Source organism: Lepidochelys kempii, chromosome 4 (genome assembly GCF_965140265.1).
Source record: "Lepidochelys kempii isolate rLepKem1 chromosome 4, rLepKem1.hap2, whole genome shotgun sequence".
NCBI lineage: Eukaryota > Metazoa > Chordata > Testudines > Cheloniidae > Lepidochelys > Lepidochelys kempii.
The window spans coordinates 135383786-135411778 of record NC_133259.1 but is presented as its reverse complement, the minus strand read 5'-3'; the positions used below and the strand labels follow the sequence as shown (position 1 = coordinate 135411778).

The following is a 27993-nucleotide window of genomic DNA, read 5'->3' as shown; positions in this document are numbered from 1 at the left end:
GGCCCTCTACATTTTGCAGTTTTAATTCTTAAACGATTTAAAATGATTATTTTCTAAAAGCAGGGGAGGAAAAGAAAAAGACATCCTCCACCAATATACTTTAAAAACCAACTGAAGTGGTTTTGGAGAGAGGTGGAGCAACAAGGGGAAAAAAGCCAGATTTCAGCATTGGCAAGAACACAGCTATCTCTAGCACAAAAGAGCATTTATATGCTCCGAGTCCAGCTTAAAAAGGCAAGGAGAGGGGGCAGGACAGCCAGAAACACAAGGCAAATTTGAATCAAGGACCTTAGGAACAATATTTATTTAAGTGGTATCATCTACTGTAGATTTCTACAGCTTTTTTAAAAAGCTTTGTACGAGACAGGTTTGATCATGCAGAACACGTCAAAGACGAGAATGAGCTAGGGCAACAGAACTTGTGTACTCGGAATATTCATTCTGCCGTTCCAACTGGAAAACAAGAAGGCCAATCTGATCAAGACACATCATTAGATCTGAATAAAGAAAAACGGCTAAAAACGTTTAAGTTGCAAAGAAATGACACAGAACTACTCTGTCTTTGCTAGCTTAGCAAACAAGCCACAATTTGAAATGATCACATTTTAAATGAATCCACCACCGTTTAAGAACTGAAAACAGTAGTTTCAAAAGAAAATGAGCCCATTTTAAGTATTTGCAGAAAGTTTAAAAATGAAACATGTTGCTGCAATGGTCAAAACTGCAGGAGGCAGCCTTCTTAAAAAAAAAAAAAAAAAAACCACGTCCTAGACACTTTGCAAGATGGAGTCTGAACTAACAAATTAAGTCAAGCTACTTGTCCCAAAGGGCTTGCAATCTGAATTCGATAGGACATACATGGTAAAACAATGAACAATAATTTAGGAAAGGGCATTGAGTGGAGAGATTACTAGAGAGGCGGAGGCAGGAAATATTCCTAAAAAGTGTGGGATTTAAGATAAGAAGGAGGGAAGGGATAGGTTGTTTCACTTAAAATAAAAATAAAATAAAATAAAATTCTGGTAATGTCTAAGAATCCCAATCAAGAAGCAGTTATTAGGCAGTCCCTTCCCAAAACAGTTCACAAGGTAGGTGAGGAAACACCACAATAGAAAGTAAGAAGCTGAGTGTGGAAAAACAAGGGAAAAGATCAAGGAAAGGAGTGGGAGAAATATAAAATGCTAGTGAATGAGTCGGAGAAAATGAGATGGGGGAAGATTACACAGAGCCTTAAAGGCAAGGTTAAATCCCTCACTGCAGACCCTGGAGGACAATTATATTTTCTCATGCAATAATTTTTCAATTATCCCTTAGGAATTCTTCCCTGGACATCTTTTATAAAAAAGCATTCTGTGAACTGCTATGCAAGGATTATGAGGAAGTGGAAGGAGCAACTGTTGGAGCAAGAGACACTAGCATTTTCAACGCCATGTATAAATCTAAGCTAGCTCAAGTTCATGAGGAGAAAATAAACTAAATTGTGCAATATAAAGAATTACGGGAAAAGAAGAAAATAATTGGACTGTGAGAAACTAATTCTGTTTTGAAGTTATGACAAAGGTCAGAACTTTCCCAGGAGAAGCAGAGGAGAATTTAAGAAATTTGCACAGAACTAAGGCAAACATACTATTGTTGGTGAATGTGCAATGCGGAACAAGCCACACAATTCAGATGTGGCATTTAAAGAGCCAAATTGGGCAGGTTCTGGCAGTAGAATGGGAAGCATAATGTGGGACGATATACAGTGTCCTAGAATTCATTATGGCAAAATTTTTCAAGTAGTATGAAGAAAAGCAAACCTGCTAATGCGTCTGTAAGAGTTATACAATAATTGTGTGTCAAGGGAAAGCAAGGTAAATAATTCAGGGTAGTTTAGTAATTAGGCTCTGACAGAAGACGGCAAAGTTGAGTTTTGTTATAAGCAAAATAAAAAGTTAATTCAATTCTTGAAAAACACTGTCTACACAAAAAATTGCTTTGAACATTTCTCAAGCACTCCTAGTACCTTTACAATTACATCTGCTCAAAGCAAGTCCCATCAATGCCTTACACGAAACTCAACAGAACCAAAGTATATGGTGGTGTGGTGACAGGAAAAGAAAGTGTCACTGGAAGGGGAACAAGGTCAGGCACCATAGAACCTGCTGTCACAGACATGTTTCATTGAGGACAATGCAGAGAACTCAGGTAATGAAAGAAACTCCACACACGACTTATGATTTCATCTTTGTATTAGCTAGAGAATGGGAATGAAAAGGAGTACAAGAGTTGGGTTTATACTTCACAGAGTGTGGTCACTATTACTCTAAGGGAAAAAAATTTCTTCCCTCTCCAGAGAACAAATGAGCAAAGCACGGAACACATTCTGGTTGCTATTTAACAGCCTCAAGAATAATGGTCCTCCAGGCTCACCCCAAAAACACCCCTTTGCCTGCACCTCCAGATGCCAATTAATCAAGCACAACGGTTCTCAAAGTGTGGGTTGGGACCCCAAAATGGGTCACAACCCCTTTTTAATGGGCTCACCACGACAGGCGTTAGACTTACTAGTACCAAGGGCTGAAGGCTGAGCACCACCGCCCAGGGCCATGGGGCTCTGGCTTCAGCTTCAGGCCTGGGCAGTGGGGCTCAGGCTACAGCTTTGGCCCCTCTGCCCAGGGCAGCGGAGCTCAAGCTTCGGCCCCCGTGACCCCCCCCCCCCCACAAGGGGCTTGGGCTTTATTCCCCCCTCCTGGAGTCATGTAGTAATATTTGTTGTCAGAAGGGAGTTGCTGTGCAATGAAATTTGAGAACCTCTGATTCTAGCTCAAGGCCATCACCATGTTTCACAGAATCATAGAACTGGACGGGACTTCGAGAGGTCATCTAGTCCCGTCCACTGCACTCAAGGCAGGACTAAGTATTATCTAGACCACCCCTGACAGGTACTTGTCCAGCCTGCTCTTAAAAATTCCACCACCTCCATAGGCAATTTATTCCAGTGCTTAACCACCCTGACAGTCAGGAAGTTTTTCCTGATGTCCAACCTAAACCACCCTTACTGCAATTTAAGTCCACTGCTTCTTGTCCTATCCTCAGAGGTTAAGAACAACAATTTTTTCCCGCTCCCCCCATAGCAACCTTTTATGTACTTGAAAACTATCATCATGTCCCCTCTCACTCTTCTCTTCTCCAGACTAAACAAACCCAATTTTCCCTCATAGGTCATGTTTTCTAGACCTTTAATCATTTTTGTTGCTCTTCTTTTGAATTTCTCCAATTTGTCCACATCTTTCCTGAAATGTGGCACCCAGAACTGGACACAATACTCCACTTGAGCCCTGATCAGCGTGGAATAATTATTTCTCGTGTCTTGCTTACAATACTCCTGCTAATACATCTCAGAATGAGGTTTGCTTTTCTTGCAACAGTGTTAGACTGTTGACTCATATTTTGGTTGTGATCCACTATGAGCCCCAGATCCCTTTCCAAAGTATTCATTCCTAGGCAGTCATTTCCCATTTTGTATGTGTGCAACTGATTGTTCCTTCCTAAGTGGAGTACTTTGCATTTGTCCTTATTGAATTTCATCTTATTTACTTCAGACGACTTCTCCAGTTTGTCCAGATCATTTTGAATTTTAATTCCATCCTCCAAAGCACTTGCAACCCCTCCCAGATTGGTATTTTCAGCAAAGTTAATGGTATAGAGAGTACACTTATAATCTAAATCATTGATGAAGGTATTGAACAGAACCGGACCCAGAACCGATCCCTGCGGGACCCCACTCATTATGCCCTTCCAGCATGACTGTGAACCACTGATAACTACTCTCTGGGAATGATTTTCAAACCAGTTATGCACCCACCTTATAGTAGCTTCATCTAGGTTGTATTTCCCTAGTTTAGTTTAAGAGAAGGTCATGCAAGACAGTATCAAAAGCCTTACTAAAGTCAAGGTATACCACATCTACCCCTTCCCCCCTATCCACAAGGCTTGTTACCCCATCAAAGAAAGCTATCAGGTTGGTTTGACAAGATTTGTTCTTGACAAATCGATGCTGACTGTTATTTATCACCTGATTATCTTCTACATGTTTGCAAACTGATTGCTTAATTATTTGCTCCATTATCTTTCTGGGTACAGAAGTTAAGCTGACTGGTCTGTAATTCCCTGGGTTGTCCTTATTTCCCTTTTTTATAGATGAGCACTATATTTGCCATTTCCCAGTCTTCTGGAATGTCTCTCATCTTCCATGACTTTTCAAAGATAATTGCTAATGGCTCAGATATCGCCTCAGTCAGCTCCTTGAGTTTTTTACTGTGCTGTTGCAAACAGCCAACCATTGAGAGCATTCCCCTAATCATAGCAGCATGCCTATTGCTCTCAGCCAGTCTGGGGTTCTGAACTACAGCTTCTGGTTCTGGTGAATGAAACGCTGTTTCCTCTCTTCGCTGGTCTGTTCACCCAACATGGAATATAGCCTTTTCAGATGACAATCATGCTTGCTGGGTAAAGAATAGAACTATGGATGTCATCAACAGTCCAAGCACAATCTGGGAAACATCTTGCAAAAACACTTCATAATCTCAGCGACATTGTGCACTTTGATTACACATCCCATGTAGGGCACTATGTATTACCGTCTCCAGCTAAATAGCCCCCACAGTGGGCTTGGCAACATGAAATGCATATATCCATCAGCAGTACTCATCTGAGGTTGCCAGTTTTCACAGAGTAATTACTACTCTAGTTAATGGCAAGTACACGTGGAAGAATTTATGCTCTTATGTCTGGACAAGTTCCCCAGAGATACAGAAACTGTATGCCTCATTCAGACATTCTATACCAACAACAGCACCTCATTCTAAGTCTCGATCACAGCTCTGTTTCCCCCCGTCACTGGAAGTATTCCTGGCCCAAAAAAGGCACTTGGTTTGCTTGTGATAAAAATACCTGTCATGCAGAATCAAATGGCAGCAGAGGCTCAGAAATGGTAGTGGAGAAAGCTCCAGGAGATCATGAGGGTGATCAGAGAGCAAGAACTACAGTCCATGGAGTCCTTGTTAAAGCTGCTGACAGTGCAAATAAGTAAGAGAAGACCGGGTCACTCTCTTATTCAGGCCAAGGTCAACTGCCAGCTGACTCCTGGAGCTTTCTCCACTACCATTTCTGAGCCTCTGCTGTCATTTGACTCTGCATGACAGGTATTTTTATCACAAGCAAACCAAGAGCCAGCTCAGCTCCCTTGGGGTGTACACTGTTTTTGTAGTAAGCACATAAAAGATCATTCCCAAAGAGTGGTTTGGGGTATTCACCCGGTCTCCCAGGCCAGGATATCCTTCTGGTTTCCACACCACCTTACAAGTTCTATACATCCCGATGCCATGAAGCTGTGACAGGGATAGGGAGTTTGGAATATGCAAAATGTTCTGGGACTGAAGCACCAGAAGTGAGTATTAAGGCTAGTTAGTGTGGGTGATGAACCTTCCTAGGTCCAAGTGGTATTATAAACACTTATCTGTAATATTTAACCTTAAAACTGTTAAAGATGCACCTCTCATTACTCTCATCATCTGTACTGGTTCCATGCCAACATAAAATATTTTTTAAAAAACCCTTATTTTTGCCACCAAAATTAGCAGGAATGATTCTTGTTCTCTGGGTATTCAATCTGTTGAGTAGGAGGTACCATTTTTACTGTAATTTTTCTGACTACAACCATACCTTGGGCAAAAAAAATCTCACATTATCCCCATGTACAGTACCTGCTAAGGATTTCTAAAAAGAGTAGTACAACAAACTATTAAAAAAAAAAAAAGAAAAAAGGAAGTTTAAAAAGGTTTCATCTTGTCAGACTAGAGAAAACACAAAAAGAAAAAAACATTTTGAAGTAAAAAGAATGTGCAGATTCACTAGGTTAAAAATTGCAACTGTGGTGTCTATTGCAAAGTAGCTGAGAATATGATTTCAGAACTAAGCAAAAACATAAGCGAAGTGTCTGACCCAGTATGGCCATTCTTATGTTCTAATCCCTCTGCTGATGTAGGACTAATGTAATGGGGTGTACTTATGCCACATGTGACCAGAACAGCAAGGGGTAAACAGAGGGCATTGAACCAAAGAAGAGAACCAACCCACAAGCCTCATCATTCCGGGAGCAAAGCCTCCAGCTGTGTCTAGGCAAGAACAAGAAATAAAAAGAGGCAGCAGAACCTATAAAAGCCTCCTCTATTAGTTTCCACACCAACGGTCTGCGTTTTTTGACATTTGGTTACTTTTCCCTGAGAGTGAGAAACAATATGCTATATTTGTTATGAAAGCTAAAGACTGAGTTTTTTAATATATTTCTATGACAACACTGGACCACGCTGACTGCCAATTTCTTTGCTTCTGGGGCAGCAGATTTTCCCAGGTACAGTTCCAGATCTGCAGGAGACAGCGACAGTGCCAGAAGATTGGGGGGGAGGAGGGGGACACATTTTGGAATTGCTTGCCAAAGATCTTTGTGCATCCCTTGTCTGGTGCTGTGTTCCACTGTCTGAGGCTGTGGCTCAACTCAGACAATGCACAGCATATCACATTTACGGATGCTTTAGGGAAGGAAGAGATGACAAGTTGTGTTAATAGAGTATATCTATTAGTTATTAAGAGAGTTCTTACCTGTATTTTTATCGGCCAGGTGAAGTTGCTCACGTAAACAAAGAAAGTGATGTTGGGGTTGCTCCGGAAATCAAATTTCTCATTGGAGAAGCTGTCCTTGTATTCCTTTATGTTGGACCTTGAAACAACTGGAATCTCCTCCCCTGCCTGGGTGCCAGCTGTTTCAGAATTTAAAAAGTAGCAATAAAAGTTTGCTTTCAGCGCCGATCTTAAGTGATTTTCAAAGGGGACCAATTATCCTTAGTTATTAAGCTATGGCTGTGACAGTAAAAGGAACTATTCATCTGAAGACTGCAATTTTGAGTTGTATTTCATTAGCAGAATCAATGAACACACAAAATATTGCATTACAAAAAATTAGATCAGCATTTCCACTGTCTCCAATGCACATTATCAAGATGTGAGAATTGGAAAACTGGAGAGGGGAAAACTAAAATTCCTTTCTTAATTTAATTTCTTTCCCACATCCCAATTTCTAAAATGTAACATATAGTGTTTAATTATTCCCATACAGTTGAGATTCTGGTTTACTTTTCTCTTTTACCTGCAAAACTCGTTGACCAAGTTATGTTCAGGTTGAAGTTTTTAGATGCGTTGATAAACATGTCCAGGTCTCTATTTTGCTGATTTAGAGAAAAAGAGAGAGAAGAAAACAGTTATTTTTAACAGATGTCATTCAACTAAAATTGATCTGTTTTGAAAGCAACTCTCACTAAAAGTATGTTGAATAAAATACTCATCTACATGTGAGAGCACTAACATCCAGCAAGACACATTTTAAAGACACATTTTAAAGACAAGACACATATTGTATATAAAATAGAACATAGCTGTACATTTTCATTTGGATCTCCCCAAAAAGAAAAGTTTACTTCAATGTAATTCCAAACCATATTCATTTAGGGTTCTTTGCAGACTATCCTAAGTATGATTCTGGGGTCACTGGCAGTGGCAGCATTCAAATATATTTTAATGCAAACACATTTAGATAATTTTTGGTTTTAAATACTCTTCCCCCGCCCCCAATAAAACAATTAATTTTGTATCCATTAATTTTGTACAATTAATTTTGTAATTTTGTAAACAATTGTATTTTGTACAAAATATCTGCCCTGGTCTAGATTTCAATTCATGTTACCTATTGGTATTCCTCCCCACCTCCATCTTTGCTCTGACAATGGCCCTCCATATGTTCCTCTCGCTCCAATATCTGTGCCTTCTTTTATAAAATTATATAATAATATAAATTTTTATAATAGAATATAAATTTATAGCCTCTTTTGTGATAACTGGGCCTACAAATTTTCCCTAACTCTGAGCTCAACTGTGAAAAGTGAGTGAAAGTTCAGAAAACGTTACAATAACTCATAATAAATGTTGACAGGGAAAAAGTGCAAAAAGACTGAATTAGCCTAAACAAAAAAAGGCCTCCTGATATAACTCAAGGACTGTGTTAAGACCATGCCTGGTCAACAAGAAAAGTATGGGACTGGAAATTAATTAACCAAAATTGGTGTGTCAGAAATTAGGTCTAACTGGTGCACAAAATAATGAGGGGATGGGACCATTCTGTCCATCACTCCCTTTTGGGGTCCTTAACAAAAAAGACGTGGGGTGAGGGGAAATACAGACAGATGGCTGACTAGAGAAGAGGAAGGTGAAAACTTCATCATGACAGCTGCCAACCCCACCATCTCCTCAGACTCTTCATCGTCTGGTTACGGAGAGATGTCCTGAGCAGACTGGGCCAAGGAAGAGGGACCCAGACGACATCACCATTGCCACCTCAACTGGCTCATGCTAATCCCAAATATCACCTGACACGTGAGGCTGTGTCTCATACACATCCTTCTCTTTTCTTTCCTTCCCCTGTTTCCCAAAAGGTTCTTTTCCTTCCCACCATATTTCTTCTCTTTCCTAGCCCTCTCCTTTTTCCTTTTGTCCAGCTATTTGTCTTATTAGACAACAATGCATACGTTGCAACATTGCTGTAAGCCTGAGCCCGGAAAGGCAGCTAAAAGTAAAGCCCTAAACATCCCGATGCTGGTACAAGTTTGTCAGGTCTCAGAGTCGCTGATAAGACCTTGTGCTGTGCTTGTATTTCTCCAGCAGTGAAGCTGCAAGTGAGAGATAACACTAGAGACAGAAGTTGTATTTTCTATCTTTGTTGTTCTTCACTTTTCCCTTTTGTGTGCATTTCATTTGTTTTGTCTTTTAGGAAATGGGATCAGATTTCAACGACAGTAACAATAGCTCCTGCCCATTATAAGTAACTAAGGATAGTTAACATCCGTAGTACCATCTAAGAGACTTTCAGACAAGTGGGCATGTTTTTAAAGACTCTCTCTGGCTAAAGGGAGAGGGAAGAAGGAATGTCGTGAGAATGAAACTTATTAATGCTTTCCTTTTTAAATGCTTTTTTAACGGTTTTTTCCTTATTTTCTGTATTCCTAATAAGGGATTCAAATGATTCTTAATAGTGTTTGCCATGTACTAGGCAGGCTGGGTTCTCTGTATACCAAACCCCAAACCTTTTTTAACACTGCTTAATGCTGAACAGCAATAGCACCATGTTAATATCTTTGACTCTTTGGATCCATATATTCCATCTAACTAAATACAACAGAGCCCTTGCTTGGTTTGACACCCCGGTCATGGAGTGCAGGTCCCATGGGGCCTCATTACACTGATGGGTGCCAAGGGGAGGTCGTCCTGGCCCCCAAAGCCATGGTTTCCCCATTATTAGCCTGGAGGCTGTGGTTGTTGATCCTGCGGGAGAATGCAGGGCTCTCTCTTAGAACCAAGAGGCTCCTTAAGAGCAGCCAACAAGGAACTGTAAGCTGCATTCCAAGGAGAAGTCTCTGCTCAAGAGTGTGTTTGGAGAAGTTCCTGTACTCAGCTGGATTGAGCAGACAGACAATAGTACTGCTTTGACTTATCCCATCCACAGCATCTTTTGGTAGGAATGATGTGAGCACTGAAAAAAATGGGAAGTGGTTTTGTCTGTACTGAAGGAGTCTGTCATTCACCGTATCAAGGAGCCTCCTGTTTGTACTGCAATAGCACCACGGACCACAAAGATGGATCAAGGCCCCATTATATTAGGCTCTGTACAACCAGCTCAGTGCTGGTGGCCTCTGAGCTACGTTCTGATGTTCTTGGAGTCTGATTTAAGACATGGAGTACTGTTGCTTTTTCCTGTCTCCCCACCCCTCAGTTCCAAGGATGAAACTGACAGCATTAACTCGCTGCAGTGTTTGGACCAACAGGACGTTTTCCTGCACAACAGGATCAGAGAAATTTTGGGATTCTGAATTCAGCTGGTTATTAAACACAGAAGAAGCCCTGGTGTTAATTGACTAAGAGTTATTCTGGCTAGCCCATGGGCTTTGTCCCTGCAGAATAACTGGAAGCTGACCTCTCTCTGTGCTCTTGAGGTGAAAGAGAAGCGACCTTCACTGATGCACAGGAGTCACCATGAATGTGGAGCTGCACTTGAAGTCAGATACCTTACATGACTGCTCTATATTTCCATTCCAAAAGGAGATGCCTTTTGCACCAGGAAGAAAAGCAAAATAAACAACAGAATGAACTGTGCCATGGCATAATTCTACACTGACTAACTATATTAGAGTAAAAGAAAGTGAAGAAAGCAGACACAATAAGATACAAGACTAACTGCAAGCAACAACAGAAAGCTAGAGGGGTTTGACTACATATTCCAGAAGTACAAAGCTAGTGAACTGCACAATAACTTTAGGCTGCGGTTCCTTTTGCCCCACTTTGGCCACAAACATTTGGAGCTGCAAGGAAGCAAGATGTAGCTACACAGATTGAGGACATTCTGGCTAGCACATGGACTATGCATGTGCACCAAGGCGGTAGTTCTGTTCAAAGAACAGTATGAGCCACTCTCTTCAGTGCAAGGAGAAGGCAGATTTTTTTAAACAAAGTATGAAATGTAGGGATATCATAAAGGAAGAGACCATACTCACCTCTTCAGGTGTTGCTACAAAATTGATTGCAGTATAGTAGCGATCGTCCTCTTGGGAAAGGCTGAAGGTGAACTGATAGTCGATAAGAAGAGTATCTGTAAAGAATACATGCAAAAAAGGTGAAAAAGTGCCTTGAAATAAAACAAGCTTCTGGAAAGCAAGGCAGGTAAGTGATTTCTAATTTAGATTAAGCAAACAGCTTACTGCAACAAGAGAGAGTTATTGCACTGTTATAATCTGCCCTCAACAGAAAGTTGAGTTTGGGAGAGAATAATGAACACTTTAGACACCTCACTATACCAACCTCGGAGGGTATTACATCCTACTCTATTAAAGTTAACCCAATTTTTTTTTTTTTTTTTTTTTGGAAGAGAAGGGGGGAAAGGTTTACATTTTTCAAGCAGGACATCTGATAAAAGTCTCCATCCTAAGAGAACTTGGTAGAAGGGAAATGTGGTTGACTACATAATTTAACCACATTTTCCTTAGTTCTTGTCGTTTCACCAAGTCTAAAGTATCTATCAAAACTGTTTATCAATGTTATGGGAGTTTAAAGAAGACCAAACATTTTTGAATGGCAGAATACAATGTTCCCATTAGAACAGTGTGGGGAAAAGCATCTAGCAAAACTGGTAAACCACCACATTTTCACTGCATTTGGGAAAAATCAAAGGCCAGGCAAATACAATAAAATTGCTACTATGGCTAATAAAAAAAGGCCTTTTTCAAAAAGTGGGTTGAGGCTTCATGATGCACCGATATCTTATCTTGTTCTCCTTTCTCTTTTCCCTTCCCCTCCCCTCCCATGAAAGAAGCCTAATCCAGTCCACCGCAGTCTCTACTGGGCTCAAAGGACTGCACAAAGGAACTAAATATTTAATGAAGTATTTGTAGCCATCATGACAATACACAGCACTGACAATAACTTTTTTAAAGATCATCATGTTCCCAGTCTTCTGGGCTTCAAAATTACTATCAAGAAGCCTGCCCTACACTGTGCTGTTTTTCCTTTCTGGGCTTCAGCTTTGGCCCCAGACCCCAGCAAGTCTAATGTCAGCCCTGGCAACCCCATTAGAACAGGGTCCCGACCCACATTTTGAGAACCACTGTCCTAACCCATCTGCATTTAAACAGATGTGCAAAGTAAAATAGATGTAACTTATTTGCTCCTATATATCAAATAAGACATTTACTATTTTCAGGCAAAGAAAAGCAGTTGTACTTACAATAACATGTTCCTTTAAGTGGATTTCCTTGGTATCGATTTTCTACCTCACACCTAAAAAGAATATTTTTTTTAAATCAATGTTGGTTTTCAGTCTGATTTTCTCCTTTTTTTTGGCTTGAATCTCTATCCATTTAAAAACAATTACGGAACACAGCTTGAGCTCAGAAGATAACTGTATACAATTAAAAACAAAAAGGTGCAAGTCTGAAGCTGTAATGAGATATTGAAGAAACCATGGAAACTTGGAAGACCCAAGCAAGCAAGTAGAAAGCAATGAAACTGAAGTATGAAAATTACAGGAAGGAGGTGTTACTCACCTTGTGCACTAATGGGAGTTCTTCAAGATGTGTCCCCCTGCAGGTGCTTCACTTTAGGTGCGCACGTGCCCCTGTGCCTCTGACCAGAGATTTTTGGTAGCAGTGCCCATTCTGCCCACACATGAGCCCTGCACATCCTCGTGCCCCGTACCAAGGCTTCACATGGTGGAGCAGGCAAACTGCTCTCAGTTCTTCCTCTATCGCAAAGCCCACACAGGCAGCTCCTAAGCAGAGGGGAAAAGGGTGGGTAGTGGAGCACCCACAGGGGGATGCACCTCAAAGAATTCCAGTTACTGCACAACATGAGTAACTCCTCCATCTTCGAACAGAATCCCTGTGGGCACTCCACTTTAGGTGGCTCCCTATCAGTAACCCTTTGAGAAGTTGGAAGTTTTGGAGCAGAGTCCATTACCGAAGAGACAACTGTGTTGCCTATTGCTGCATCTGATCTGGCAGTGTAAATAGGGCACAGTGGTCAGAAAACATGTACATCAAGGATCATGCTGCAGCCCTGCAGATTTAAGCAACCAGAACATCTCTGAGTAGAGATGCAGACAGTGATCTAGTAGAGCGTGCACTCACTCTTAGGAGAGGCGTAACCGCAGCGAAACCCTAGCAGGCAATAATACATCCAGAAGATACATTTAGAAAGTTTCTGAGTGAAGATAGGTGCTCCATTAGACTTCTCTGCAACGGAAATAAAGTCTGGGGGTCTTACTGAATGGCCTAGTCCTGTCCAAGTGAAAAGCTAATGCTCTTTTAACAGCTAACATATGAAATGAAGGCTCTTGTGTAAACTGATGCAACTTAAGGGAAAAAACAAAAAATTAATAGTTTGGTTGATATGAACTCCAGAGGAGTAAGAACTTTGAATGGGGTCATAGAGATACCTTCTCCTTGGAGAACAAAGTAAAAGGACGGGTCTGCAATTAGCGTCCCCGTTTCCCCATCCCCTTGAGCAGAAATGTTGGCCACCAAGAAGGCGGTCTTCACAGACAGATATAAAAGTGAGCACATGTCTGCTTCCTGAGACGGTTAAGAACAAGGTTTAAAACCCAAAAGCAGTGTAGGGGCTCTTATCTGTGGGAAAAGATTGATAAATACTTTTACAAATCTCACTGTGGTTGGATGAGTGAATAATAAGAAACCTTCTCCTGACACGTGGAAAGCTGTTATTGCTGTTAAATGAACCTTGATGGAATTCCAGGAAAGGCCTGAATTTTTCAATTCCAACAGGTAGTCCAAGATTGAGGAAAGAGAGACTGGACAGAAAACCGATGGCATTGGTTACACCAAAGGCTATAACTTCTCCATTTCTGAAGGTAAGTATGTCTATTAGATTTCTTTCTGCTATTCAACAGTATCTTTGTACTTCTGATGAGCATAAGGTCTCTGAAGAACCACTGAAGAACCAAGACTGGGGTGAAAGGTCTGACTCACATCCTGAGACAATACTGGAGATTTTATCTGTAGCCTCCACAGAGGATAAGAGGTGAGTCTGAGGAGGTTCAGAAACCAAACGTATATTGGCCAAGTTTGCTACAATCAAAATGACTTTGGCTTGGTCCTCTCTGTTCTTGACAAGGATCTTTAAGAGCAATGGAGTTGGAGGATCTGCATAGAGAAGACCCTTTGTCTATATAATGAGGAAAGCGTCTCCTAGAGATTGGGGATCGAGACTCCCTCTGGAACAGAATTTCCTGCACTTTGTTTTGACTGCTGTGGCAAAAAAATTAATCTCTGGAAATCCCCAAGTCAGGAGTATTTTATTGAGCACTCAAGAGTCCAACTCCTATTCGTAATTTAAGGACAAATGTCTGCTCAGATCATCTGCCATGGTGTTTTGTATATCTGGAAGGTAAGAAGCCCAGATGACTATCTGGCTATGAAACAGTTCCAAAGTTTTACCGCTTTGAGGCAGAGTGAGAGGAACACACTCTGCCCGGACCATTGATTTAATACATGCATGCTACGTTGGCTGTCATGATCTTGATGGACTTGTTTTTGAGCAGGGGAAGGAAGTGGAGGAAAGCATTTTTGACCACCCTTAATTCCAAGAGATTGATGTGTAAGCAGTGTTCCTGTTGTGACCATTTTCCAGGGCCTGTGTGAGGACCCAAATGTACTCCCCATTCCAAGAGGGAAGAGTCCAATGTTAATAGGACTATAGGAGGGATTCTGGTTGAACAGAATTCCTGCATTAACTTTGGATAGATTCCGCCACCAGATGAGTGACTGTAGGACCTGATTGGGTACAGGTACTTGCTAGTTGCGACTGTGTTTGTTGGGTGTATGAACAATCCTGAGCCACCCCTGTAGACATCAAAGATGCAACCTGGCATTTTGCGCCACAAAACCACAAGCTGCCACGTGTCCCAGCAGTTGCAGACAAGTCCCCTGGAACTTGAGGGCTGAGCAACACTGTTTGTATAAGGTAATTTAGAACAAGGAACCTGTCGAGAGGGAGAAAAACTCTGCCATTATAGAATCCAGAAGTGGCTTATAAAGATAATTCATTCTGTAGGGGGTCAAGACTGATTCTGAAATTTATCTGCAGGCCTAAACTTTGGAATAGTGAAGTTGTTGTTTGAACTGCACCTCCTGATATGACCGACCCTTGAGGAGCCTTCCATCAAGGTAGGGAAAGACAACAGAGGTAGGCAGCACCATGCTTTTTCAGAATACCCTTGGGGTGGATGACAGGCCGAAGAGTAGGGCCCAGTACTGGTAATGACTGTGACTGAACGTGGGATTCATCTGTCTCGCAAAAGTAGTAGGCATTTTTTAGATCAAAGGTCACAAATCCGTCTCCTAATTCCAGGGACAGAATTACAGCTGCTAGGGACACCATCTTGAATTTCAGAAGTCTGACATGCTAGTTCAATTGTCTGAGATCTGGTATCAGTCTCCAAGCCCTGTTTTTCTTGTGTATCAGAAAATATTTTGAATAGAACCCCTTTTCCCTGTGTTGAAGTGAGATTGGCTCCATGGCTCCTAGATTTAGGAGTGATGACACCTCCTGTGTCAGCAACTGTTTGTGAAAGGAGACCCTGAAAAGGGACAGGGAAGGGGGTTACAAGGGAGGAACTGAGGTAAACTGGGTAGTGTAATCCGAAGTAATGGCTTCCAATACCCATTTGTCCGATTTTATAGACTCGCATGCTTGAGGAAATAGAGAGAGAGGCAGTGTCCAAATTGAGGAACTGGAGTTGTGTTGTGCAGATGATAAAACCTGGTCATTGGTTGGTCTGGACTCTCACCCAAACAATCAAAACTGGCCTTTGGACGACACGGAAGGCTGGGATGAAGCAGTTGAGGTATCTGAAGGCTTTTTCTTTGAAAACCATGACTTCTTAGCTGGTAGTTTAGGTGTCCTCTGGAAGGCTGAAAATAGAGCAGGGCGGGACCTTTGAGCTAACTGAGACCTGCTAAACTTCCTTAATTTGCAGGTGTGTATATCCCAAAGACTTAAGTATTGCCCTAGAGTCCTTTAGGGTATGATGCAAATGATCCATGGAATCTGCAAAAAGCTTCTGGCAATCGAAAGGTTAATCTTCCACAATCAATTTTCCTTCATGCGGAAAACTGAACAACTGAAGCCAGGAAGGTCACCTCATCATTAATGTAGTGGAAATAGACCTGGCTGCCGTCTCTGCCACATCGTGTGAAGACCACAGTGAAGTTTTTCCCAAAAGCTGACTCTCCTTTGTTATGGAGCTGAGCTGTTCTTGATGTTCCTGTGGTAAAAGATAAATAAAAGGTCTCCTCGGGCTAAGAATGGGGAGAAGGGATGCACTGTATCGGGGAATCAGGTCTTCCATGTTCCCTGAGGGACTGAGGTGAGATTGCTGAAAACTGCCAGTGATACATTGCCCATGGCTCCCAGGAAGGCCAATGAGGGAGACCATAAGGCATAGGGAGAAGAATGCTGGTCATCCCAAAAGTTGGAGAGCAGTAGTCTGGTGTCCTGCCTCTGCACAGGGAGTAATGTCTCCTTGAATAAATTGCAAAAAGAAAAGGAGTACTTGTGGTCTCTAAGGTGCCACAAGTACTCCTTTTCTTTTTGCGAATACAGACTAACACGGCTGTTACTCTGAAACTTGAATAAATTGGAGATTCTTGAAGTGAAAGCTCTGAGTTTGAGTCAGAATGCTCTTCAACCTTGTATCAGAGGTGACAACCACTCCTCATGGATAGTCAAAGATGGAAAAGAGATAAGTCTCCCAGAAACATGAGCAGTTGGTGAACCAGCCAACCTCATTACTGAGAGGTATCCAGAGGTTACAAGGAGCAGAGACTCAGGCTTATTCGGTACCAAAATGTTTTTCAGGTACTGGAATTCCTGTGGTACTGGCACAACAGAACTCAGTATCAGCACCGATGGTGTTGCAGAGGTCATCATGCGAGGCACTGACGACAATATCAAAGGAGTTGAGGATTCCACTGAAGCTGGTCTCCTGGCAGTGGAAGTCTTTGGTACCAATCTCTTTACCGCTGAGGTATGGGACTTAGCTGAAGTCTTAACGTGCTTCATGGTACCTGAAGTACTCAGACTCTCACTAGCATTCCTCTGAGGGCCTGAGGTCTCTGGTGACTGGATCTACATTGATGAGGAACTCTCTGTTTTGCTCCTCTTATCTCCTTTCTTAAGCTTGGAGTGCAAAGCTCTCAGTATTGGCAGTGTGATTATCAGCACCTCTGTCAAGAAGAGGGTTGGAGATCAGAGTTTTAATTCCATGTTTAATTCCATGTTCCCCTTGGAAGTTCTGTGACAGTGACAATGGAGCACTGACAGATGTGGAGGGTCCCTGGACAAGGAGGTGCTCAGTGCCTCGACCCAAAGCTGTTTTTAAGGATTGCTCCATCATTAATTGTCTCTACTTAATTTCCCTGTTTTTGCAGGATTTTCCCTCAAAAGAAAGCATATTTTACACTTGCTGGGAACATGAGAGTCTCCCAAGCAACGAATGCAGTGGGAGTGCCTGTCACAAACAGGGATTGCTTCTCAACAATAGGAGCACCTTTCAAATACCAGGGAGCCTGGCATCCGCAACGGAAGAAGAAGAAGAAGAAAAACACAGAAGACGACGACAACGACGAAGAAGAGAATAAATGTTCCAAGTAGAAGATACTAAACCTACAACTAATAAGAACTACTTATAAAGCATAAACACTAATAAAAGGGGAAAATAGGCATACAGCAAACAGGCGCATGCTATACCTCAGTCTCTGATGGAAGGTGGCTGACAAGGAACTGGGGGCGGTTTGCCCGTGCAGCCCTATATAGCCCTGGTACAGGACAAGAGGATGCGTAGGGCACATATGCAAGCAGAAAAGGCACTGCAAGCAAAAACCTCGCATCAAAGGTGCAGGGGCACATGCACACAAAGTGAAACGTACACAAGAACACTACTCAAAAGAATAACCTCTGCTTGAAATTAGTTTAATAGTTCTTCACACATGTACCCCATTAAGCAACTCCAGCCAAATAAACAAGTCTTCAATTCTGCCATACTAGGGCCTAATCCTGTTAACCTTTACTCATGTTAGTAATCCTTCAAAAATAAACTTTGCATTGACTTTATTTTCCTAAACATTGCAATGGAAACATTTCTATTAGGTTGTGTTTTCATATTTAATCGTATTTATTATATTATTCACTACCTGGAAAGATACCAGAACAAATTATTAAACTATCGATGTGTAAGCACCCAGAAGATAACAGGGTTGCAAGGAATAGTCAGCCTGGGTTTCTCAAGAACAAATCATGCCAAACCAACCTAATTTCCTTGTTTGATAGGCTACTGGCCCAATGGATAAGGAGGAAACAGCAGACGATTTTTTTTATTTTAGTAAGGCTTTTGACACAGTCTCACATGACATTCTCAAACAAACTACGGACGTGGTCTAGATGGAATTATTAAAAGGTGAGAGTACGATTGGTTAAAAGACTACACCCAAAAGTATAGGACTGTCAAATTAGGGGGACATATCTAGTGGGGTCCACAGAGGTCTGTCTTGGGTCCAGTACTAGTCAATATTTTTATTAATGTCTTGGATAATGGAGCAGAGAGTATGCTTATAAAACTTGCTGATGACGCCAACGTAGCACTTCGAAGGACAGGATTAGAATTCAAAACAAGCATGATACAATGAAGAACTGGTCTCCAATCCACAAGATGAAATTGAATAAAGACATGTGCAAAGTAATTCACTTAGGAAGTAAATATCAAATGCATAACTACAAAATGAGGAATAACTGGCCAGGTGGTAGTACAGAAGAAAAGGATCTGGGGGCTGTAGGGGATCGCAAATTAAATATGAGTCAACAATGCGATACAGTTGCAGAAAAGACTAATACCATCCTGGAGTGCATTAACAAGAGTGTAGTGTGTAAGACATGGGAGGTAACTGTCCCGCTCTACTTGGCACTGGTGAGGCCTCAGATGGAGTACTGACCACTTCTGGGCACCACATTTCAAGAAAAAGGGGGAGGGGAGAATGGAGAACGTTTATAGAAGAGCTACCAAAAATAATAAAAAGGTTTTAAAAAACGGACCTATGAGGAAAGGTTAAAATAATTAGATATGTTTAGTCTTGAAAAAAAGACAACTGAGTGGGGACCTGATAACAGTTTTCAAGTATGTGCTGGTATGAAAAGAGGACAGTGATCAATTATTCTCCATGTCCACTGAAGGAAGGACAAGAAGTAATGACCCTAATCTGCAGCAAGGGTCATTTAGATTGGATATTTGGACAAACTTTCTAACTCTAAGGATAGTTAAACACCAGAATAGGCTTCCAAGGGAGACTGTGGAATCTCCATCATTGCAGGTTTAAGAACAGGTTGAACAACCGCCTGACAGGAATGGTGTAGGTTTAGTTGGTCATGAGTCAGTGCAGGGGGCTGCACTTGATGATCTCTCAAGGCCCCTTCCAGACCCATATTTCTATGATTACAGTAGTGCTTAAGAATGGTGCAAGGCACTGTACAAACACAACAGCAGACAGTCTCTGCTCCATAGAGCTTAAAATCTAAACAGGTAAGACGGATGCAGAGTAGGGTTTTATAAAAACTTTTTCTACACTTATACTTTGTGACTGTTTATACCTCATTGTGCTCCTTTAAAATAGAGCTTGTTCAAATCTCTTTCAAAACTTACCTCAGATTTATCTATATTTCCTATATATTGACTCTCCACCCCTGCAGGAACTGCTTAAACAAAGTGCCCTAAAAATGACAGTTCACATCTATTTTTTTTTAAATAGGAATATGTGCAGCAGTATGTAAATTCTGAAGAAAAAAAAATCTTACTTTTCATCTTTTAAAATCTGTATAAAATGTTCTCTCTCAGTTGATAAACTCTTAATATAGTAATCTTGAGAAAACCATTTTGCTCACTACCACAATATAAAAACTACTGCTGATTTCACTGATGGTGAAGTTAGTTAAATGTCAGCACTGGGAAATGTTTAATGCCATACTAAATAAATACATTTTTCATTATTTAGAATTACTTTATTATGTACAGTCTTTGGATAGCAAATATTTATAAGAAATGGCAACTCACAGTTGACACTCATCTCCTTTAATTCCTTTGGTAGTACAGAAACACTTTCCTGTATTTGTATTACAGATAGAGGCATGACCATTACACTTGCAAGCTGTAAAGGAGATAAAGTAGGTTTTGAGTAAAACAGTATGGACAGATTTGTTTACAGTGATTAAAACATTTAGGCAGAGAACTGAGATGTGTTAAAGGTTAACTACAAACCAAAAATGTACTTGTGCCCATTTGCTTGTTTATGATGCTTAAAGACCTCAATATCAGATTTTTGGTTTGTTTTATGTTTTTTGGGGGTGGGGTTAACATTAAAAGTATCACCATATACAGAAATCACTGGGTGAAGTTCTCTGGTCTTTGTTATGCAAGAAGTCAGACTAGGTGATCACAATGGTCCCTTCTGGCCTTAAAATAAATAAATATATGAATCCTCAACTGCCCCATTTCTGCTGGATGACACTTTGAAGAACTGGTGTACTAATGTGATGATATCACAAGGGAATGAAAATTCAAAAAGGGAGGAACTGGTCTATATTTACAATACCAAAAAACAATACTAATACCTATTTTACTCAAACTCCTGACAAACATTTTGGAGAACAGCTCTGTGTGAACAATTCAACACGTCTACCTCTTCTTTGGGGAGCTGAAGGTTTCTCCAGGAAAAACGAAGACTTGATATTCCTAGTATTTCCAATGTTAAACAAGCAGAAAAAACTCTGACATCTTTATTCATAAAGGAGTAATAAAAGTACAAGAAATTTTTTCTTTGCAGTTAATTTAATATAATTCAAAGGTTCATAGATTCCAAGGCTAGAAGGGAACATTGTGATCATCTAGTTTGACCTCCTATATAACACAGGCCAGAGAACTTCCCCAAAAATAATTCTTAGGGCATATCTTTCAGAGAAACGTCCTGATAGAGAATCCATCCTGGCCCCTTGTAGGTTGTTCCATTGCTTAATTACCCTCCCTGTTAAAAATGTATTCCTTATTTCCAGTCTGAATTGTTTAGCTTTAACTTTCACCCGCTGGCTCATGTTATATCTTTCTCTGCTAGACTGAAGAGTCCATTAGTAAATATTTGTTCCCCATGTAGATACTTACAGATTGTAATCAAGTCGCCCCTTTACCTTCTCTTTGTTAAAATAAACAGATTAAATTCCTTGAGTCAATCGCTATAAAGTATGTTTTCTTTAATCATTCTCACAGTTCTTCATTGAACTCTCTCCAATTTATCAACATCCTTCTGGATGCTAGATGAAAATTAGATGACAGGCTATCAAAGTTCCTTTCATATGGTGCCTAGATTCCTTTTGTGAGCTGTCCAACCAAAGGACTGAAAGGCAGGCTCATGCCCTGTATCTTCACAAGGAATGTGTGTGAAAGGGGAACATACATGGCTTCTGAAGAAGTACTGAACTAGACACTTAGAGGAGTATAAAAGCAGATTCTTCAGCCTCCTGCTGTAAATTATTTTACCTTATCAGGGAGGATTGATTTAAATTAGATCAATTTACATCACTGATTTTAATCATGATTTAAATAAGCAAGCAGAAAACCTTGATTTAAATCACTGATTTGAATTGCCTTTTGCATTCGTACTTTTTAGTTATTTTTCAAAGATTGATTCTCTTTAACTCAATAAAACAAGCTTAAATGTGCTGGATACGTTCGAAAAAAATATCGAAGTTTACCAAAACATATTTTGTATTTAAAACTAACTGATTTATTAAACCAAAGAAGCATTATCTGTAATCAGTAAACTGAACTGATTATTTCTGGTCACACTGTCCTTCAAGATTTCAGAAGCAGATCTCCTCCTCACATCTATCCATAGTTTGAAAGAAGATAAAAAAAAAAAAAACTTACCTGCTTTTTCAACTCCCAATTGGTTTCTTAACTTTGAATGAACTAGTTATTAAACTGAACTAGTTGAATAAACTGAAAAGAAAATGTTCTCTCTGCACCTGAACAAAAGGGTACTGCTGTCCAACACTGATTTAACACTTCAGCAAACTGGTTTCAGGTACTTAGCCAGTGACTTCCACCAGTAGAGCAGTCTGATTTTCTTTAAAACTTGGCAGAAAACATGTACTGCTTATTATTTCTTGTATTTAATTTAAATGATAGAGTATAATACATTTTGGCCTTAACATAGGACGACGATGCCAATTTCCATTTTTTTCATAGTTTTTTTTTTTTAATTCCTGCATTTAATTTAAATTGGAAAATCCAATTTGATTTAAAAACATGCATTTTATTTATTTTAAATAGTCAATTTTTATCCACTGAGGACCTCATAAAAGCCAAAACAACTTATGGACTATAGATTAGCACTCCCATAGAGCAGAGTTCTTCAGGCTTTTTCCTCAGTGCAGACTGCAAAATACAGAGGATTATCTCAGGGACCACCTCCATTCTTATTCACTGTCATGAGGGCAAACTCCCTCCTCATTCATGACTGCATAACATCTCAGTGGCAGCTACTGCACCCTTTGCATGGAAAAGGATTTATGTAGTTTAGCTGTCTTTCAGTGCAATTTAGCAACTCACAGGGGCAAGTGCAGCACCCTATCACCAACCAGCTGCCTGTGGACCGCCAGCAAGTGTTCCAGGTAGCACCCTTTTAGAATCATCACCAGAGAGGAAATGTATTTGATCTCAGGGCTAACAGTGCCTTCTCTTTTCTTCCAAATAGTATTTTTATCTAGCACTAATATTTCTTCATGTGAAAGTTCCATCGGACAATTCAGAAATACCGGATAAACTAGAGAAAGCTCCCTGACTGCTATTTTTGTGTTTCGATTGGTTATATTTTCTGCCCTTTGTTATTAATGCTCTGTTCTACACAGGACAACACTATTTTTAAAAAGCAGCTGCTGAAGCGGGAATTAGCTAGCATCTGGTTATTGTCTTTCTGATATTGCAAATGGCAAGGGGTGAATAAGAAAAGGGGAAAGAACTCTCTTTCGACCAAGTGGCCATAGCTTTATTAAACCTTAAAAACAGCAGCATCCTAAAGTAACCTATCTTGGCAAGAAGGAAAAAGGGGAAGACCTCAGCTACCCCCACTTTTTGCTGTCACCTTCTCACACTTTTTGTCACTCAAATTCCAAGTATGCCAACATTTTTAGTATCAAAAAGCCTACATTATTCTGAAGCCTACAACTATTCCAAGACCTGATCACAGTTCTATGTAGACCAATGCACAAGTCAGCCACCAAGTCATATACAAGAGTTCAATTCACAGGAAAAAAGGATTTTTTCCAACTTCCATCCTTGAGAAAGTTGGAAACACCAACCCTGCCATCCTTCTGACATTAATTTTATCCCATTTCAGGGGGAATCTAACCCATGCTATGCCATACTACCAGAACCAACTGACTAAAATTGCAATCCTGTAAATCAAAGGTATGTTAATCATACCATACAAACACAATCACCACCAATAGCTGGTGAACACACAACTGCTTCCAAGTATTCACGCTCCCCCAAAGGCTGTGACTGAAACACAGGGTGCAACAAACCTGACCAATACAGACAGAACAAAGAGGAATTAATACCCAAATAATCTCAGAGGAGAAAAAAGGAGGCAGTGTAAAGGGTTAAGATAACAGAAGACTGCTCCTAGTACACACCAGCCAATCCAGTGCCTGTAACAAACTCTAGGAATTCACCAGTGGCAGCCTTTCCAACAAAAAACAGCTACAACTGGCTAGCAATTGCTCTGGCACTATGGGATGTAGCCATGCCTCCCTGGTCTCCATCTATAATCCAGGCTAGCCCTCATTGGTCAAACTGTTTTGTTCACCTTCACAGTAGATACTGAAAGAATGAGGGTAAACTAAAAACTTGGCCAAATACCTTACAGTAATTTTTTTCTTCTGACATTACCTACTAGCTTTATTAGCTATGGATTAAATGTTAATTGCCAACCTATTAATACTTAGCATGGTTTCCAGCATTTTCCATACCTTTGAATAGAATTTGGTTTGGGATTTTATAAGGATACGAAGAGAGAAAGACATTCCACTCTCACAACATATGAACGGATTTGAGCATTTAACTCCCTTCAGTCCATTGAAAATCTCTGCTTCAGTGCTTTCCACCTTTGACAGACTTTCATTAGCCAAGTCCCTAGTGGAGGTCATTGAGTCTCTGGCTCTTCTCATTTTATGTGTTATAGAAAACTCTGCTTGGGGGAGGTTCTCTGGAGGTATGGACAGGTGGGAGGATGCTAATCACAGACTGTGACAAGAAGCCTTCCCCTCTGTGCCTCTTTAAACTATTATTCTTTATTCCTTAGGCTGTAGATCATGGCTTTCAGCAGTGGAATAATCAGAGTGTACAGCACGGAACTAGCTTTGTCCTGCTGATCAGAATACCTTGGCCCAGGCCACAGGTACACCAAGATGTACAGGAAAGAGATCAGCAAGGACCTGACACTGACGATGCAGGCCAAGGCCAGGACAACCATCTCATTGTTCCGGGTCTCAGCTCAGAAGAACTTCACCAATGGCACGATGTTGCAGGAGAAATGGTTGACGTAGTTGGCGCCACAGAAGCAAAAGAGTCGTACAACACGTGAGCAACAACAAACTGTTTCTGTACCATGCTCAGATAAATAAGCTGGAACCGCCCTGACCCCTCAAAAAGTAACTTATTCTATGTCACATTCTGTGTCACAGGGACACACTGTAATCCACCAGTTAGAACTGAATGCTGGGAGTAAAAATTCATGCCTTCTATTGCCAGCTCACTCTCCAATTCATTGAATAGCTTGGGCCACTCATAACTCTGTACCTCAAGGCACCCTATGTAAAGTCAGTTTAAAAATACCAGCAATAATAATTCACATAGATATTACATGGTTTAATGTTGTATTAAGTATATAACATCATGCCTATCATATTCATTTCCCAGTACTCCCAATACCTGTTTATCAAAAATACCAATTTTGGCTAACAGTATCTTATATTTTTATAAAGCTTTTCTTTCTTAAGGACCCCCAAAGAATCTTTCAATTTTAAATGTAATTCCAATGGGGTTTCACTTACTCCACCACTGAAATTGCAGTGAAATATGGCAACGTTTTAACAATGCACAGCAGTCTGACAAAAAGAAAAGGAGTACTTGTGGCATTTTAGAGATTAATCAATCTATTTCAGCATAAGCTTTTGTGAGCTACGGATGCATTCGATGAAGTGAGCTGTAGCTCACGAAAGCCTATGCTCAAATAAATTGGTTAGTCTCTAAAGTGCCACAAGTCCTCCTTTTCTTTTTGCGAATACAGACTAACACGGCTGCTACTCTGAAAGCAGTCTGACAGTGTCTAACTAAAGAATACAGTGTCTAACTAAAACAAAAGGAAGAACTTCGATACTGTACGGTAAAGGGCAAATTCCAGCTTGATTTGCTACCAAAACACTGGGATTAATACTACTGCTTTTAAAAAAAAAGGACCATGGAATTTTTACATTATCCGCAATGGGTCATAGGCTTTAGAGATGGAAGGGATCATTATGATAATCGAATAAGATGTCCTGAATAGCACAGGTCACAAAGTTTCATCAAGTGATTTCTGTATTGTGCCCAAAACTTTGGCTAAACTAGAGCATCTCTTTTAGTAGGACATCTAATCTTACACATGAGACACACTGCTTGAGTTACCTTAAATCAAGCAGTATGTCTCATGTGTAAGAAGATATTTCCAGCAACAGACTTCCCCTCAGCAAAACTAACGACAGTCAGGAAGTCTGTACAAGCTTAATTTGGCCCTCTTGGGCCTATTTGTTATGCTAAGTTTTTTTTAAAATTACATACTCCCATGCTATTTTTGTCTCCACAGAATTCCCATCTCATTCAGCACACAGCATGAGTTCTACCCCTCATTCTGCCACAGACTTATGTGATGTTTGACAAGACTCTCTCATAATGCATATGCACAGGAGGATTGAATTAATGTTGCACAGACAGCCTTCATCCTGGCATTTCCTAGTTTTTGAGAGCTTGGCTTTGCAACCTTAATGTTCTTTTAGTGTAGTTTGGGTATGTAATAAATGAAATACATTAGCTGATATACACTAAGAGGGATCTGATTTGCACTCATATACTATGGTGATAAGCTGCAGTATAAAACCCCCGAGGTTTGATTATACTACAGATTTAAGACTTCACTTACACTGGCATGTTCCTCCATTAGTAGGATCTCCATAGTAGCCAGATATACAAGTCTCACAGTGTTTGCCAGTTGTCAGGTTCTCACACTTTTCACAGATGCTTTCATTTACACATTTACTGTGCCCATTGCACTGGCAGGCTGAGGAAACAAAGAGATACTTGGTAGTTGTGCTCAAATGTAGTGTATCATAGAGTGTCTGAAGAATCTGATCTGCATTTTGGGTTAGCAGTTTAATCACTTTACAAATGGAACTACCTCATGCAAGTTCTGAATTGCAAAGAGACCCTGGTTCTCATGCTATGGGCCGTGACATCTGAGATCATCACGAAGATAACTGTTCAAATATAAAATGTTAGAGAGGTATAAAATAAATTGATTACCAAAGTATATAACAGAAATACTCCTCTGACTGGACTGGAATTAACAATAGGGAGAGGTTCATGGGGTTGGAGGGAGGCAGGCAGTCCACACAATTCTGGGATCTTCACTAGATAATTCATCATAAATGTGCTGCATAAGAAACTGGGCCTTGCTAATAGTCAACTGAATATTTTATTTAGAAAACCAGAACTGCATTTCTTCTTATTTTCATTCATTCTTCCTGTTTAAATATACTCAAAAGTGATTAATATAAAGACTAAAATACTGTAGTCTGACTGGACTCCTTCCTTTTCAAAATCAAATTTACATTCTTTGTGCATATTTCACTTTTTTGTCTCTTCATTTAGTAACAGGAAATTAAGTTCTGCAATCATTTAAGCATTTGGTCTTTCACCTGGAGTCTAAGACTATGTCTACACTACACAGCTTTTAGCAGGGGTGAAAGTGGGCTGGTACGGTTCAGCGTACCAGTAAGGAGCCGGTACCAGCCCATACCAGCCAACGTTAAAGCACTGTTGCTGCCCCTTTTGCCTCCCGCTGTCGGCGGCCCTGCCGGTAGGGACTGCACCAGTAGGGCCACCAATGGCCAGGTGGGAGGGGGTGGCAAAAGGGGCAGCAACGTTAAATGCTGCCATGGCAAAGAACCCTCCTTAGGTTGGCGGCCCTGCTGGTAGGATCCCGACACAGGGGGCGGGGGTAAGGGCAGCTTCCCCGGGCTCAGCAATTTAAAAGGCCCCAGGGCTCCCGGCTGCCACCGCCGCAGCAGCAGCCAGAGCCCCGGGCCCTTTTAAATCGCCGCCGGAGCCCAAGGCGGCACAGGCCAGGCAGCACAGATGGGCTGGCTGGGGGAGGCTGACCCCCGCAGCCCCGCCCCTTCCACCCGAGGCCCTGCCCCTTCCGGGGGCCTGGAGCCAGGCCCCTGTACCAGTAAGAGTTTATTACTACTTTCACCCCGGGCTTTTAGTGACATGGCTGTATCACCACAGCTGTGCTGCTAAAAGTCACTGAGTGTAGCCGCTGTTTGTCTGCTCTCCTGCCGACAAAAAACCTCTCGTCCCAACGAGCGGCATTCACACTGGCACTTGCTGTGGCTAAACTTTTGTCTTGGGTGGAGGGGGAGGGTTTAACACCTCTGAAAGACAAAAGTTTTGTCGTTCAATTGCCAGTGTAGACATAATCTAAGTTTTATGACCTCTGAAGTGTTTCAATTTTTTAAAAAAACTTCTGCTCAGTTACCTGGACACTGGATAAAGGACCAGTTGTATTTGTTCTCTGCTGGACACATGCTGACATTAAGGATGGGTTCCAGGTAGTATTTTCCTGTTGTTGGTGGAGATGGCATCTTTACTGGACCTCTGTAGGAGCCTTCCATGCATTTCCCCTTTCCTGTGTTACTAGGGTCTGTACACCAACCACAGCCAGGCTGTTCCAAACAATGACTACATGTGCAGTAGCCAGAACAGTTTGCAGCTTTGAAAATAAATGTCAAATGGTATAATAAACCACTGGATACCTCACAATACAAGACAATATTTGAAATAAGAATCTTCATATGCCTTTTACTGATCTTGAGACTGATCCTTACAAGTTGGAATCAACATTTATTCTAATACATTTATAAACAGATGTATTTTCATGAATTTCTATTAGTGTACTTAATCCGACAATCTCAAAGCTTGCT

General features: G+C 40.9%; 1 protein-coding gene across 1 annotated transcript in view; it reads right to left on the bottom strand.

Moving 5' to 3' along the window:
- Window positions 1-27993, bottom strand: part of ATRN (attractin) — a 270477-nt gene that overhangs the window by 105711 nt on the left and 136773 nt on the right. The window contains exons 18-24 of the mRNA XM_073342975.1: window positions 27549-27782; window positions 25932-26069; window positions 19754-19847; window positions 11864-11916; window positions 10638-10732; window positions 7187-7265; window positions 6643-6800 (exon numbers count right to left, since the gene is read on the bottom strand). Coding sequence (XP_073199076.1) covers window positions 6643-6800; window positions 7187-7265; window positions 10638-10732; window positions 11864-11916; window positions 19754-19847; window positions 25932-26069; window positions 27549-27782 — 851 coding nt within the window. The remainder of the gene's footprint in view (window positions 1-6642; window positions 6801-7186; window positions 7266-10637; window positions 10733-11863; window positions 11917-19753; window positions 19848-25931; window positions 26070-27548; window positions 27783-27993) is intronic.